Below are 14,736 nucleotides of genomic sequence, written 5' to 3'. Positions count from 1 at the left end.
GCACCTTAGTCTTTAAGGTGACGTCTTTGCTTTTTAACACTTTAAACACTGTCTCTATAGTTTTGCTTTTTTAGAACCCATATAGTTGGAGTCATACAGTATGTAGCCTTTTCACTTAGCCTTTTTTCACTTAGCAATATGCAGTTAAGTAGCTTTTTAAAGTAAAACTTTTCTTGCCAACTCCCATGGATAGCAATCCCCTTACACCGAACTAAGGTTAGAAGGGATTGAGCTATGGAATTTCTTGGGTACTTTTCCTATCCTAGGCTCTCTCCTTTATCATCCTACTCTCTGCCCCAAGACTCTTTCCTTCCCTTTCAGTCTTCCTAGCTGTGGAAAGTCCTCCCATCTGGGGTGGAGGTTCTCAGAAGCCATTCTTTCCACCCCTGGCATTGACTTCCTTCCCTCCCTTTCCTGCAGGGCTTCAAACTGGTTTGTTCTAGTTTGAACCCCTGCTGAGAATTTGCATTTCTAACAAGTTCCCAGAAAGTTATACGTAAGAATCACCTAGGGATCTTGTTAAAATACAGATTCAGATTCAGTATATCTGGGATGGAAATGCAAATTCTCAGCATGGAACTTGTTAGAAATGCAGATTCTCAGCCGGGATTTGAACTGGAACAAACCAGTTCAAAGCCCTGGCTTTCTGGACTGAGCAGGAAGAGAGATTTACAAAAGAGGGCCTATCTGAGGAATGTTGGCTGAGCCCTCAGGGACAAAATGTTCACACATCACCTATCTGCCAAAGGACTTGCACTTAAAATAGATAAAGAATTTTTAAAACTCAACTATGAGAAAACAACCTCATTTTAAAAACAAGCAAAATATCTTAACAAACCCTTCACCAAAGAAGATATATGGATGGCAAATAAGCACACTGAAAGATGCTCAACAACATCATTTATTAGGGAAATGCAAATTAAAACTATGCAAGAGATACCACTACACACCTACCAAAAAGGCTAAAAAATAAAGCAAAACTAACAATACCAAGTGCTGGTGAGGATGTGAAGCAACTTAAACACTCATCCATTGCTGATGTGAATGCAAAATGGAACAGCCTCTGTGGAAAAGAGTTGGACAGTTTCTTACTGAGTTAAACATACGCTTTCTATATGACCCAGCCATCTCACTCCTGAGTATTTACCCAAGAGGAATGGAAACTTATGTACACAGACAAGCAAAACTGTACATGAATATTTATGATGTCTGTATTTATGATAAAGTCACTGGATACAATACAAATGGCCTTCCACTGGAGACAGATAAAAATAAAATTAAAAAAAAATCAGTGATACAGCCATACAGGAGAATACTACTTAGCAATAAAAAGGAATAAACTACTGACACATGTAGCAACAACATGGATGAACCTCAGAGGCATTAAGCTAAGTGAAAGACGCCAGCCGGAAAAATCATATTGTATAATTCTACTTATTTGACATTCTGGAGAAGAAAAACCATAGGGACAGAGAACAAATCAGTGTCATTAGGGGCTAAGGGTGGAAGGGAGGGTTTAACTTCACACTGACAGCACAAGGGAGGTATTTTGAGGTGACAGAACTGTTCTGTTTCTTGACTGTGTTTGTGTTTACACAACGGTAAGCATTTGTCAAAACTCATAGAACTGTACACCAAAAATAGTGAATTTTACTGTATGTAAATTTACAATTAAAAATAAAAAGTTGTATGACTGATTTGGGAAAGTTAAAACAAGTGGAATAAAATACTAGATGAAAATAACTTGGTAGACGGAAGAGGTAATCAGAGTCTAAACATTTTAAAGTCCTTGTTCTATTCAGGATGACGATAGAGTTACTGATTAATTTCACATTGTCTTGTCAAGAATACAGTTAAAAATTGAAGGGTAACCACTAAAAGAACAGAAATAAAATGCGTAACTTCCGAAAAAGTAGAAAACATGAAAGAAGCAAATCAAACGAGTGATAAAAAACAAAACACTAAATAAGATGGCAGAAATAAATCCACATACATCAGTGATCACAACAAATGAAAATAGATGAAACTCACCAGGAAAAGTATTAGATATTTTAAAAATACAGCTATGTTATATATACCTAAAATATAATAACAGAAAACTTGAAAGGACTGAAGAAAAGGTACACCAAGAAAATATTAACCAAAAGAAAACTGGTGTATAAATATTAATGCCCCCCAAAAATGTGCAGCTTTTATTTGACACCTTCTGTATGCACAGCCCTGTCCTGGGCCTGTGGGTTGATCTGGAAGAAACAGAAACACAACTCCTATCCTAGGGTACTATAGCTAGTGTGGTGACCACAGTGACTCCAAGTTAATTTATTTAGTCAACAAATATTTGTTCAGTACATTGCAAACCCAACAGAGATGATATTTCCAAGAAAAGGGATAAGGGAGTGAAGCACACTTGGAATTCCAGTAATAAAAACCATTTATTGATCAATGTAGTAGTTGGTTTCCGAAGATGTCCCCCCTAATGAACTGTGCCTCCCAATATTCGTGCCCTTGGGTAGTTTCCTTCCACATTGAATGTCGACCAGCCCTGTGACTCACTTTAATAACTACAGTTTGTCAGAAGAGAAAATATGCCAATTCTAGGACTAAGCCTCATAAGGCCTGGAAACTTCTGCGTTTGTACTTTTGGGAAGAAACCAGCCATGTATTAAGTCCAGGTGCCCTGCTTGAGACCACGTGGAGATGCCACGTGGAGAAGCCACATGGAGAAGGAGACTACCAGATGAGGAGAGAAATCCAGTCGTCCCAGCTGAGCACAGCCTTCCAGCTGTCCCACCAAGGCACCAGACCTGTGAGTGATCCATCTTGGACACTCCTGCCGGTCGACTCTTAGATGGCTGCAGCCCCAGCCAACATCACATACAGAAGAACTGCCCAGCCGCGCCCAGTCAACCCACGGAATCATGAGAGATAATAAAATGGTTATTGTTTTGAACCAGAAAGTTTTGGGATAGTTTGTTGTGCAGCTATGAATAACCAAATCAATCACTTTCAATGTATGCCAGACAGTGTGCTTACTAATCATTTTCATAAATGATGTCATTTAACCCTTCAACAATACTAAGAGCTATATGTCATTAACCCCCATGTTCAAATGAAGAAACTGAGGCTTGGAAAGAATGTCATGCAGCTAATAACGGGCAGAAGCAGGCCCTGAATCTAGGCCTTCTTGACCAGGGACTCCACACTCCCAACCATCACACTGTGTAGCCCAGTGGGAAAGTCGAGGGGTGAAAAATACAAGATGTTTCAGAGTGAATCCCAGTGTCTGTGTCCCTCCTAATGTGAGCTCCCTTTAAACTTTCCCTTCCTTGTCTTTTTCATCCTGTGCCCTGAGGAGTGAAGCAGATTCTGGAAAGATGATCAGATAAGTAGGCAGATGATATAAGTTGGGGATTTTATTGTAGTTTTGACACATTGCATAACAAGCACTGATCATCTACAGTGTTCAGTTGTCATTTGAGAAAATGCAAACGCTACATCTGCTCACTGCCTGGTTTTTCTTCCAGACAGAAGAACATATGTTTCTGACAAGAGAGTGTGCCTTGTTCCCCACCCACAGTACCACCAGAGAAGCCTGAGCCTCAGGGCAGGTGGGGAGTGGCTGAGACTTTACTGCCAGGCAAACTTCCAGGAATCTCCTGGACCTGTCAGATGTTAGGGATCATCTTAGCCCCCACCTCAGTCTCAAACATGGGAAAACAGATCCACAGAGGAGCTTGGCCTCATCAAAACCCACTGAGAGCAAATGACAGAGTCAGGCTAGGAAGACAGCTCCAGTGCTGTCTGAATTCCACGGCCCTCTGGAGTCTCCTCTCCAGCGTTGCAAACAGACCCAGAGTACTCATGGAAGTGACCCAAGTCCAGCAGTCTTCAGGAGTGCTGAAAACAGTTGGGAATGACCCAGAAGTGCAACAGCAAGTTTTCAGAACTACGGACAGCTCCAGTAGCCTGTTACTGTAGAGGCCAGTTCCCCAGCAAGACAGTGTCACGAGAGAAGGAAGATAAAATTGCAATAACCTTAGTGACCACCTAATCCAGTCTCTTCACTTTGAAGAGGAGGAAACCCAGAATCAGAGAAGAAAAGTACTTGTCCAAGGTCGCAGAGCCAGTCAGTGCAGGGGCAGAGAGGATGGCTGGTTGCCTATTTCATCATACCTCTTCTGGCCCCTCAGATACCTGGTCCCCATGGGTTTTCAGTGGCACAGCCAGAAGTTGAATCAAGGTCTCCAGAATAAAAGCCCACTGCCCCTGGGTATGGCAAGAGAAGAAAAGGAAAAAAAGACTGCAAAGAGCACCCAGCCCTGATGGGAAGATGTGTGATTTGGCCTCTAACTGCAGATCCTTAACAGGAGCTTCCTGCTTCCCCAAGGTGATATGGTCTTTCAGAAACAACTTAGTTACCATGGAAACCTTGTTCCAGGTTTCATCTCCATGGTAATTCACTGGAGTTTTTCCACCCCTCTGTAAGTACACATGTGGCTGCCCATATGTACATCCCAGAAAAATTCATATAAAATCACATTTTTAGAAGTGGAGTATCTCATTATCCAATTCTGTGGTCAGGGGCATAATGAGGCAGATTCCATGGTGGAACAGGACCCGGGGCACAGAGAAAGGATGCAGAATAGTCTTTAGAGAAGCTCTGCCTTCTCACTGCCATTATAAACCTTTCCGTATTTCTGCAGTTCTGTGCGTCTTAAGCTCATCACGTGCTCCCCAGTGCCCTGCCTATGGAAGGGCCTCAGATTTGCTTCTACTGGCAAGATGTGCTGGGGCAAGAAGGGAGGAAGCTGACCCTTCTGGCTACAACCTTTATGGTACCCCAGGAGTGCCTCTCCTGTTCCCTTTATCTACTGCAGCCTAGCTTTGGGTCGCTTGGAGCTGTTCCCATTTTCTGTGGCAGACCTTGCTTCCCTGATCTGTGGGCTGTGAACAACCCCTTCAACATGACTTCATCTGCCATCATTTTACAGGGAAGCCTCATGGTTTCTGGTCCACTGAGGACATCTCTTCCGTTTTCTCAAAATGCTATGGATTTTCTTGCATATCTGTCCCGATGTTTATCATGAAGTAGACCTGGCTGGAGTGAGTATCTAGTTCACCATCTTGACGTATCTCTTTCTCTCTCTTTCAGTGTTTATAAATGACAACTTACCACTCAACTTACCAGTCAACTTACAGTTTGTCTAGTGATGATGGTGGATCATTTCTTTCATCATCATCATCTTCATCATAAGTAGTGTGAATAGTATTTCATGACTAGGGGGTCACCATTAGTCTGCAACAAAGAAAAATGAGAAGTATTTACAAAAAGTTCCTCTACCACCCTAAAGAATGAAACAGAAAAAGCAAGGCATGGTTTGATTTCTAAATTTTAATTATAAGGATGAACTGTACCACCTGTTTACCTTCCAATAGCTTCTGAAAGCAGACAGACTTGAATTAGAACTCTGGTTCTATCAATTATTAGCCATGGTTTTGGATGAGTGATCTAAGCTCTTTGAGCCTTGGTTTGTTAAGTGGAGATGACAGCAATATCTGCCCTGCAGGAATTATGAAGTATGGGTTATGAGAAATATTTGAAAGGATTATGAGACAAAATATGAAAAGTGCTTCACACCATCCCTGGCACATGGAAGATCCTCTCTACATGGCAAGTATGCTTGCTAGCACCTCAGAGGGGAATAATTCCCAGGGAATTCTATTTGCATCTGACTGAAGGGAATGCTCACCCTCCTCCTTGTGTTTGGTTTATTTGATTAAACGTCTTTTTCTCCCCTACTGTGTGGGAAGCCCCTTGAAAGCAGGAACTGTGTCTTCAATACCACAAAGTTGTGTGGAGTTCCTGCATAGACTGAAGCATCATGCTGGGTGGTGAAGAGGATATAAACACAGGGAAGACATGGTTCTGGTCCTTAGTGGTAGAGAAACCGGGGAGACAGACATGGACGTCAGTAACCACAGCACAATGCAGAAAAGGCACGTGACACTTACAGAGACTGTATAGCCTAATGGTTAGGAGTGTGAGCTCAGAAACCAGTCTGCCTGGGCTTGGATCCCAGCTCTACCACTTACTGGCTGTGCGACCTCAGGCAAGTCTCTTAACCTTGCTGGGCATCTGTAAAATAAGTGCAATAATAGAAACCACCTCTTAGGAGAGTTAATACATGAACAGAGCCTAACACATAGAAGAGATCCATATAAATATTAGCTGTTTTTATACCGACTTATGAAGATTGTGTGGTGGGAAATATCACAATAGAATCAATTAGAATTCTGTTTTCTGAATGAGGTTGCACTTGAACTTGACCTTAGAGGATGAGCAGTTTTCAAACGGAAGAGGAGGGGAAGAGAAGCATGTGGTGGAAGCAGAGCAGTGGAAGCAGAGACACAGAAGTGTGGAACTCTGCAGTGTTTTCAGGGAACAGCGTGGGGGCTGGATCACAGGAGCATAGAGAGAAATACTGGAATTGGGCCAGCGAAGAGGTTTAGGACAGCTCCTACAAGGTCTTGAATGGCGGATCAAGTGTTTGCACAGTTCTGTAGACAATAGAGACCCGTAGCAGGTGACCTAGGAGGGGAGTAGCATGATGCCACCTGTGTTCTGGGCAAATTGCCTTGGTAGCAGTGAAGGAGGGATCAGGGAAGAGGGAGGTGGGGGCCCAGAGATCAGCTAAGGGCCTCTAGCACAGTCCAGGAAATAATCTCAAGGACTTAAAGGAGGGAGGGACACAGTACATGACAGACATTGTGAATGTGGAATCTGCCAGACTTGGTGAAGGAGTGGACAGAGTCTGACATGGCCTGAGGTCTCCCAGTGGGGGAGCTGGGAAGATGGCGATACCCTTATGGAATCAGGGCCACAGGAGGAGGCCCAGCTTGGGAGTGGAGTCTTCTGCAAGGCCTTGGAGACTGTGTGGCAGTTTAGTGCAGACTTTTGTATCTTCCTAGTTTCTATTCCTTTTCCTACACCCTTCACAAAGCCCCACAGAGCAGCCTGCACATGTCAGGTGCTCAGCAAATACCTGTGAGTAAGGAACTTCTGACGAAGAAGGCCACCAAAGGGTCTCCATCTCCACCTCCTCCAGATCCAGCCACTTCCTATCCCTCCCCAGACAAAACATCCCTCCTGTTTCTGAATCATTAGGAAAAAGTTCCTCCCACATCCAGCTCTCAGCACTGCCTCCACCTTCCCTCTCCTTGACCCATCCAGCACACATGTGACTCATTCCCACGCTTGCATCCTAAAAGCCTCGCCCAACCATTCCTCCCTGGGGGCACTGCTGGTGGAGAAATCTGCATCTTCATAACACTAGCAACCAGTCACTCAGTACCTACTGTTTGCAGAGCACTGTGCCAAGCTCATCCATCATCATCTCACTGAATCTTCTCAGCCAACACAAGAGGGGGCTTTATGATCTCCATTTTATGGATGAGAAAAGTGAGGCTCAGAGAAATTAATTAACTTGCTCTTGGATACACAGCTGGTTCTGTGTAATCTTAAAATCTGAACTCCCTCCATTCCCTCTGCCTGCCTCCCACCCTGGCACCCCCACACAGATAATCGCAAGGGTCTTCAAGACACTGACAGAAAGCCTGGAACAGCATAAAACCGAAATACCAGGGGCTCTCTCTTGTAATTAGCACCACCTGGCAGTCACTGAACCTGGGGAGGGAGTTCTAACTCGGAAGCCTCTTTCCACCCCTGGAGATTCTGATTTAATTGGTCTGGAGTGCAGCCCAGCCATCACAATCTTCAAAAGCTCCTCCAGGTAATTCTAAAGAGCTGCCAACGCTGAAAATCGCTGTTCTCAGAGGAACCTTGCTCTGAGGCATCATTGCCGACACCTGCCCTCACCACAGCTACTGTAGGCCTGCTTCGGCGTCTTGGTACTGGGCACCTCGGTGCAGAGTGGAGCCGCGCCATGTCGGAGGACCCCAGCAGCCAGGGGCCTCCCAGGAGAAGGTGATGCTGGTCTCGCTCTGGCCCTCCGCCTCTCTGGGTCTCTTTTCCTGATTCAGATCTTTCTCTCCCTTCTTTCCCAGGTGCCCAAAGCCTTCTTGTGGTTTGGGGCTCCCTGTCCCCATGAGGGACCAGTCTGGCTACCCTCCTGGAAGGTGCTCCAGACCCCAAATTGATCCCACTTCTTCCCTGGTCCTGGTGCCAGGGCATGACCCCATGTTTCCTCCCGTGAGGCCCACTCAGAGTAGGGCAGGGAGGCTGGCTGGTTTTGGCAGGAGGGAGGGCAGTGGGCCATGGAGTGAGAATGGCCGGAAAGGAGGCAGCCACCAGGTGAAGTGTCCTTTCCACCACCCGCTCTTGCTGGGCCTCAGTTTCCCCTTTTCCACAATGAGAGGGCTACACGGGACACCCCGCAGAGAGCCCAGAGCCACTCTACCGTGCCTGGAGACCCTAAACATCCACAGAACTTTCAGGCTTTCCTGCTCTGGGCTGTGAAGGGGCTCTCTCCGGATGGGCAGAGTGCTGATTAGCAGTTGTAAATGGCAAATAATTTCATTATTCTCTAACAAGAGGACTGTGCTTGGCAGATAAATGCCTTACAAATTGAATGATTCATGGGAGAGAAAATAATAAAAGAGCCTTGATGGTGAATAGTTGAGAGCCAGTGAGATGGGGCCCCCTGTGCGGGGATTTCCAGCCCTGACCTAAGGAGAAAAGTTTATAAGATGTGTGAATAACGTGAGTAACAGCAGCTCAGCCCCAGCCCCACCTCCTCTCCCTTTGTGAGAGAAGAGCTGGTCACCTTGCTGACTCCCCAGTGCCATCTCTCTCTTACTCTGCATCCCTCAGCCCCATCCCTGCCCCCAGCTGCCCTAGTGATGGGCAGTCAGGTGGAGCACAAGACACAGGCTGTGAAGGCAGACACGCCGGAATCAAATACTCAATCTGCCATTCCTGGCTGTGTAAGCTTCCATTTCCTCATCTGTACAACAGGGATAATCCCCAACATATAAAGTTCACGTGATGATTAAATAACGAGATAATGTTTGTAAAGTGTTTGGCTCCTACATGAACTCAGTGGATGCTGGTCCTTCCCACCCTCCCCCACCTGCATCTCTCCTGTCACTTCTGAGAGTTTGCAGGTTCAGGGGCAGATTAACTGTAAGCAAGGTACACACGGGCTTAATTGTGTTTACTTACTAATCTGTTGTGCACAATTTCACATGAATTTCACCACATCCTTGACCATTTACGATGCACCTAAGACCATTTACTTGCACTTTGTGCTGACCCAGCCCAGACTAAACCTTCACTACATCCTTTGCTGACCTTGAACCTCACACAGATCCTGGCAGAGATGTATTTATACATTAAAATATTTATTCACTTCATTCACCATGCTGCTTATGAAAGTCCTTTGAAAACTACAAAATGCTTTGGATATATGAATTACTATTTTTCTGTCTAAGGATCCTATTTCAGTGAACCAAATATACTGTATTTTATTGGGAAAGAGTTCATGCAGTAAACAAAAATAACAGTAACCATAATTATCTTCATTGAGTGTCTATTGCGTGCCACGTACTGTGCTGGCCATTTCACACACATCTCATGTGAGCTATGGGTCCTGTTGCTCCTTTTTTGTAGAGGAGGAAACTGAGGCACGGAGGGGTTGAGTCACTTCCCCAAAGTCATACAGCTACGAAGTACAGCAGCCCAGATTTCAAAGACCAAGGTCTCAGACCTTCTGCCTCTGAACCCAAGACCTCTGAGATTTGGCCCTGCATCTTGGGTGGGCCTTGTAGGAAGAACTCTAGCTACCTGGAGGTTGGTGGGGGGCAGGGCTTCTGAGAACTAGGCCCCTTCTCCATCCCCCACCTGGATGCTCCAAGCTCAGGTTTCTGATGCATTCTCGCCCTTCCCCCAGCATTATGTCTCATCTGCTCTTATGTAATTCAGTGCGCTCACCTCCACCCCCTCGATTTATATAAGGCAGCTGAGTAAACATGCTGCAGAACATTAGGGCTTCAGGTAGAACTAAGATAGGATAGGCTACAAATGTGATCTCTTGCTCTCCACCCCATCCCAGAAGCCCACTCACCTGCCGTCTTCCTCCAGCCTTGAGGCTTGAGCCTGCCTCTGCGTGCACTTGCGTGTGTGAACATATGCTCATGGGTGTGTACGCAGGAGTGTGTGCCTGTGTGTGCTTATTTGTACACCTGGGTGTACTAGTTATGGGGTGGCAGGCCCAAGACATGCGTGTTAGTGCACAGACATGTCTTCACTGTCATTTTTCTTTTTAAACGGTGAGAAAATCTTGCAAAGCTTCCCACTAAGGCTTTCCTTTTTCAGCAACAATTCAGGAAGCTTAAATCTTGAATAACCCTCCTCTTGCCCAGTCACAATTAGGAGTAGACCCAACTGTATCAGAGGAAAGTTGCGGTGGTTTTCCCTGTAACTCAGCCAGCCAGAAATCATAATCTAAGCTGGGGTTCCTCCAGAAACCCCCATTTTCCCATCATTTGAGTTTTACATGAATGCAGCTGCTGCCTGACTGGTGTTCTTGAGGCTGTCGGATCAGCCCAGGTTCTACACACCTGTTCTACAGAAGGCCAAGTATCGAGATTGCCTAAATCACTAAAGGCTCCTGTCCCCAAATCAGGCTGGAGCTGCCTTCATGTCACACCAAACCATCAATAGAATATTCTCCATGGTGGAGGTTTTGCCCCATAGACCCTTTATAAGGAGGCCCCGGCCCCCTGACCTTTGCTGTCCTGTTCTGTCCTGTCCAATGGACAAATGCTCCCAAGTCAGAGACAGGACAGAGGTAGGAAGGGAACACATTCTGATGGTGATGATTCTAACAGCACAGGAGGGCTTAGGAGCCAGGAAGATTCCAGATCCTTCATAGTCAGTGACCATCTATGCTTTTGTTGAACTCTCCTCCTCTCTCCCCATGGAACTAGTGCCAAAGACATGAGATGTGTTTCCCTCACTTCTCTTCCCAAAGCCAATTAAGGCTTCAGTCATGTTCCTTCTGTTGTTCTTCACTTCCACCATGGCAAAGGGGAGAAGACGGGGAAATCCATTAGAGCTACCCCCCAACCTTCCACCAGCCAGGATGCCTGAGTGCAGTTGGCACTAGAGTTAAGGGGGCATGCATAGGCCTCAAAGCCCAGCTCTCTCTCCTGGGTGTCCCCCTCCCTCGCACCTGGCACACAGCAGAACCCACCCTCCACCCCTGTGGCAGAGTGCCAAGGTTCTCACTGCCAGTAACACTGCTCTAAGGGAGGTCCCCGAAGTCTTGCACAGTGCAGGAGGCCACCAGTTCTGGGCAGCAGGGGGCATCTCATAGTGGGAGGTTCCAAGTCCCCTGAAGACAACCGCATTTGGAGGCCATTTTCTCCAGTTTAAACATCCTGGGTCCTCCATACCACAAAGGGGCCTGAGCAACCTTACACTTACTTACACCACTCCCTCAGGACCAGCAAGGGGCTTCTTGAGAGTCTACTCATCTACCTCCTACAAGGATGGGGCCAAAACAAGCCCTTTAGATGGGGCTTTTGCCCTATAATTTAATTTTAAACTAGACCTAGTCAACCCGCTACCCCTGGCAAATTTAACTTTATTTGGTCACTGTCCTGATGTATTAACTGTACTGTTTTCCCCTTTTTGGACTCAACTCACTGATTTTTTCCCCTTCCTTTCACGGAATAGACTCAAATTTCCCAGTGATTTAATTAATCCCGCCAGCTGTCTGGCCGCCCTGAAGGACCTGCCTCTTCGGTCGTCAGCGAAGAAAACGGTTGCTTTTTGCTCCCCTCCGAGCTCCGACCTCCCAAGACGTCTGCCTGCCAGGCGCCCAGCGTCTCCAGGCGAGGGCTGGATTTTCCTGGACAGGTTCCAAATGCTCGTCGCTAGGGCACAAGCCCACCCACCCACACAGTCAACACACACACACACAACATCCACAACCCAGCACTCACACCCACACCCTCAACACACACACCCATACACCCAAGACACACACCTCCACACACACCACCGAGACGCGGCTGGGAAGCCCGACGTCTGCAGTTTTATTAAATATTTCTTTTAAAATGCAAAATCAGGGCAACAAGCTTCAGCGACTCGGAATCTTCAACTCCCCCCGCCCCACATCCTGCTTGTAACCCGCTCCCACACCACCGCTACCAGCAGACACAACGCTCACGCGGGCGACCTCGGCCCCAAACTGCATACCACACCAACTCCCTCCCTGCCCCGAATTTCTTTTTCTAAAAAACCGTTAAGTACCCCCATCCGCCACCCTCCTACCCCCTAACGCTGAAGCGCACACAGGACCTAGCCGGGCGTGGAAGTCCCTTCCAGCGCCGCCGCCGCCACGAGTTCCGGCGCTCCGAGGCGCATCGTTGCCCCTCGCTCTGCCCGCCTGGAGGCGGTGCCAGAGGCCGGGATAGTGTCGAGGGTCTTGGTTTCCCTTCTTCTCCTTCCAGCCACGCTGGCGACGGGGGCCTGGGCGGCGCTCAGTACAGCCCGAGGATGGCGGTGTCCACGTCCTTGGAGGGCCGGCGCTCCTGCATCAGGAAGTTGATCATGCTCTCCGACTTGATGAGCAGGTTGCAGCCCAGGAAGAAGACGCCGAACACCACGGTGAGCGACAGCACGCAGAGCACAGCGATTTGCGCCACGCGCGACACCCACAGGCTGCGCTCGTCGGGCGCCAGCCCCGCGGAGACTCCGTCGCTGGTGGCCAGCTGGGCGTCTCCTGGGCAGCAGCCCAGCCATGTGCCTAGTCCGTGGCTGCGGTTCCCCAGGACTGCCCCGCCGCCGCCCACGCCGCCCGCCGCCTCCAGGCCACTGTGGCTCAGGAAGGTCGCGTTCATGGCCGGGGTCTCGGCGCGCGGTCCAGGGCGCACGCGGAGGACGCTCCGCGCAGCCCCGTCGGCTCGAGCGCGGGGAAGGAAGGAAGGCGGAGGCTGTCCGCGCCAAGGAACCCCCTCGGGCCGCCTGCCCCTGGGCACTGGGCGGGAAGCGGCGGCCCGGAGAAGCAAGCAACAGGCGGCGCGAAATCCGGAGCCAGAGAGCTGAGCGCCCGTCGCCATCGCCGTCGCTGGCTGCACTCCGCGTCCTCCTGGCCGCCCCTCCCCTAGCAACGGCCCCGCCCCGCCGTGCCCCACGGCTTCCCGGGGGACCGAGACCCCCTTGGTGAGCGCGGCCTACCCGGGGAGCGAGGGCACTCGGATGCTCCCAACTTACAAGCAGGCTGCAGGGGGTCAGAAGACCAGGGACAGTACCTGCCCTCGAGCCAAAAAAGCTTGACCCCCTCGGGTGAGCCGCCATCATTCCTGGACTGGAAAATCTCCCCCTAGGCGCCCACCTTGGGCTTTGGGGTTCCTAGCAGGTTCTTCCGGAAATCTGCCTTAAATCTCTTCTCCGCTCTTTATAGAAACCCTTGTAAGGCTTTCTAGACAGCATGGATCATAATTACTTAGAGTGTTTGTTAAAACCCAGATTGCTGGGCCTCACCGAGGGTTTCTAAATCATTAGGTCTGGGGCGCGCCCAAGAATGTGCATTTCTAACAAATTCCCAGGTGATAACTGATGCTGCTGGTCTGGGGACCACGCTTGGAGAAACACCGGTTTACTTTATCATTTTTAGTAAGCAATGGTGTTTCCAGGTCTGGGCTACCACCATTTATTTAACTAAGGCCCCTGGTTTTGGATGTTTGAGAGTAGTTTTGTTGGTGGTGGTGGTGTTGGTTTCGTTTATTTAGCATCAGAAATATTACCATACGAAGCCTGTAACTAAATCTTTGTGCAGAAATTGTAATTTTTTAATTTAGATTATGTTTTGAAAAATAGACCTACAGTACTAAAAAGTACATCTTACCAAAATTTCCTCCAGAATGTTCCAGTTTACACTTCTGCTGGTGCATTGGTGGGAGGAGAATTCCCCCCTCCCCAACCTGACTGTTGTCATTATTTTTAAAATGTTTGGTGGAGTTTATGGGGAGAGGGGGAGGTTCACCCTTGTGTTAATTTCCATTACTTGATTTCTTCTGGAAGAGGAAGAAAAGCCCTTAGGAAGTTTTGCAACAGTACAGGCAAAAGATGCTGGCTGGAGGCTTGAATTTCAGTGTTGGTGGTAAAGGAGGAGACACGCAGATGAACAGGAACTCAGATGCTCCCAACTTACAAGCATCTTAATGACTCCCCCCTCCCATTTACACACTTGTTGATAGTTGCCACTGAGTTGGCTCCAACTCACGGCAACTCTGTATACACAGAACAAAACGTTGTCTGGTCCTGCACCATCTTCTTGATGGTTGGTTTGAGTCCACAGCATCAGTTTGTTGTGCTGTTGTGACCTGCATGTTGCTATGATGCTGGACACTATGTTGCTGGTATTTCAAATACCAGCAGGGTCACCCATAGTGGAAAGCTTTCAGCAGAGCTTCCAGACTAAGACAGACTAGGGAGACTGGCCTGGTGATCTACTTCCGAAAATTAGCCAATGAAAACTCTATGTATCACAACACACTCATTAGATTAATTCATGCATGTGTGTTGTCCTGGTAAGCTATTAAGATTCTCAATTTAAAGATGAAGAAACTGAGGTGCGTGCACACACATTTATTCTCTCACACAGTTCCTGAGGGTCAGGAGCTCGGGAACAGCTTAGCTGGGTGGATCTGGCTCAGTCTCTCCCAGGAGGTTGCAGTCAAGGTGTTGGCCAGGGCTGCAGTTATCTG

General features: G+C 47.8%; 2 protein-coding genes across 2 annotated transcripts in view; both read right to left on the bottom strand.

The window, feature by feature from the left end:
• The window catches only part of PLEKHM1 (pleckstrin homology and RUN domain containing M1), a 621,215-nt gene that overhangs the window by 203,883 nt on the left and 402,596 nt on the right, over window positions 1–14,736 (bottom strand). The gene's annotated exons all lie outside the window — the stretch shown is intronic.
• On the bottom strand, window positions 12,508–12,867 carry RPRML (reprimo like). The gene has a single exon (XM_004374270.1). It carries the CDS (start codon window positions 12,865–12,867, stop codon window positions 12,508–12,510), a length of 360 nt encoding a protein of 119 aa, XP_004374327.1.

This window comes from Trichechus manatus, unplaced genomic scaffold, assembly GCF_000243295.1.
Source record: "Trichechus manatus latirostris isolate Lorelei unplaced genomic scaffold, TriManLat1.0 scaffold00028, whole genome shotgun sequence".
NCBI lineage: Eukaryota > Metazoa > Chordata > Mammalia > Sirenia > Trichechidae > Trichechus > Trichechus manatus.
This window is presented reverse-complemented; position numbering and strand designations above follow the sequence as displayed.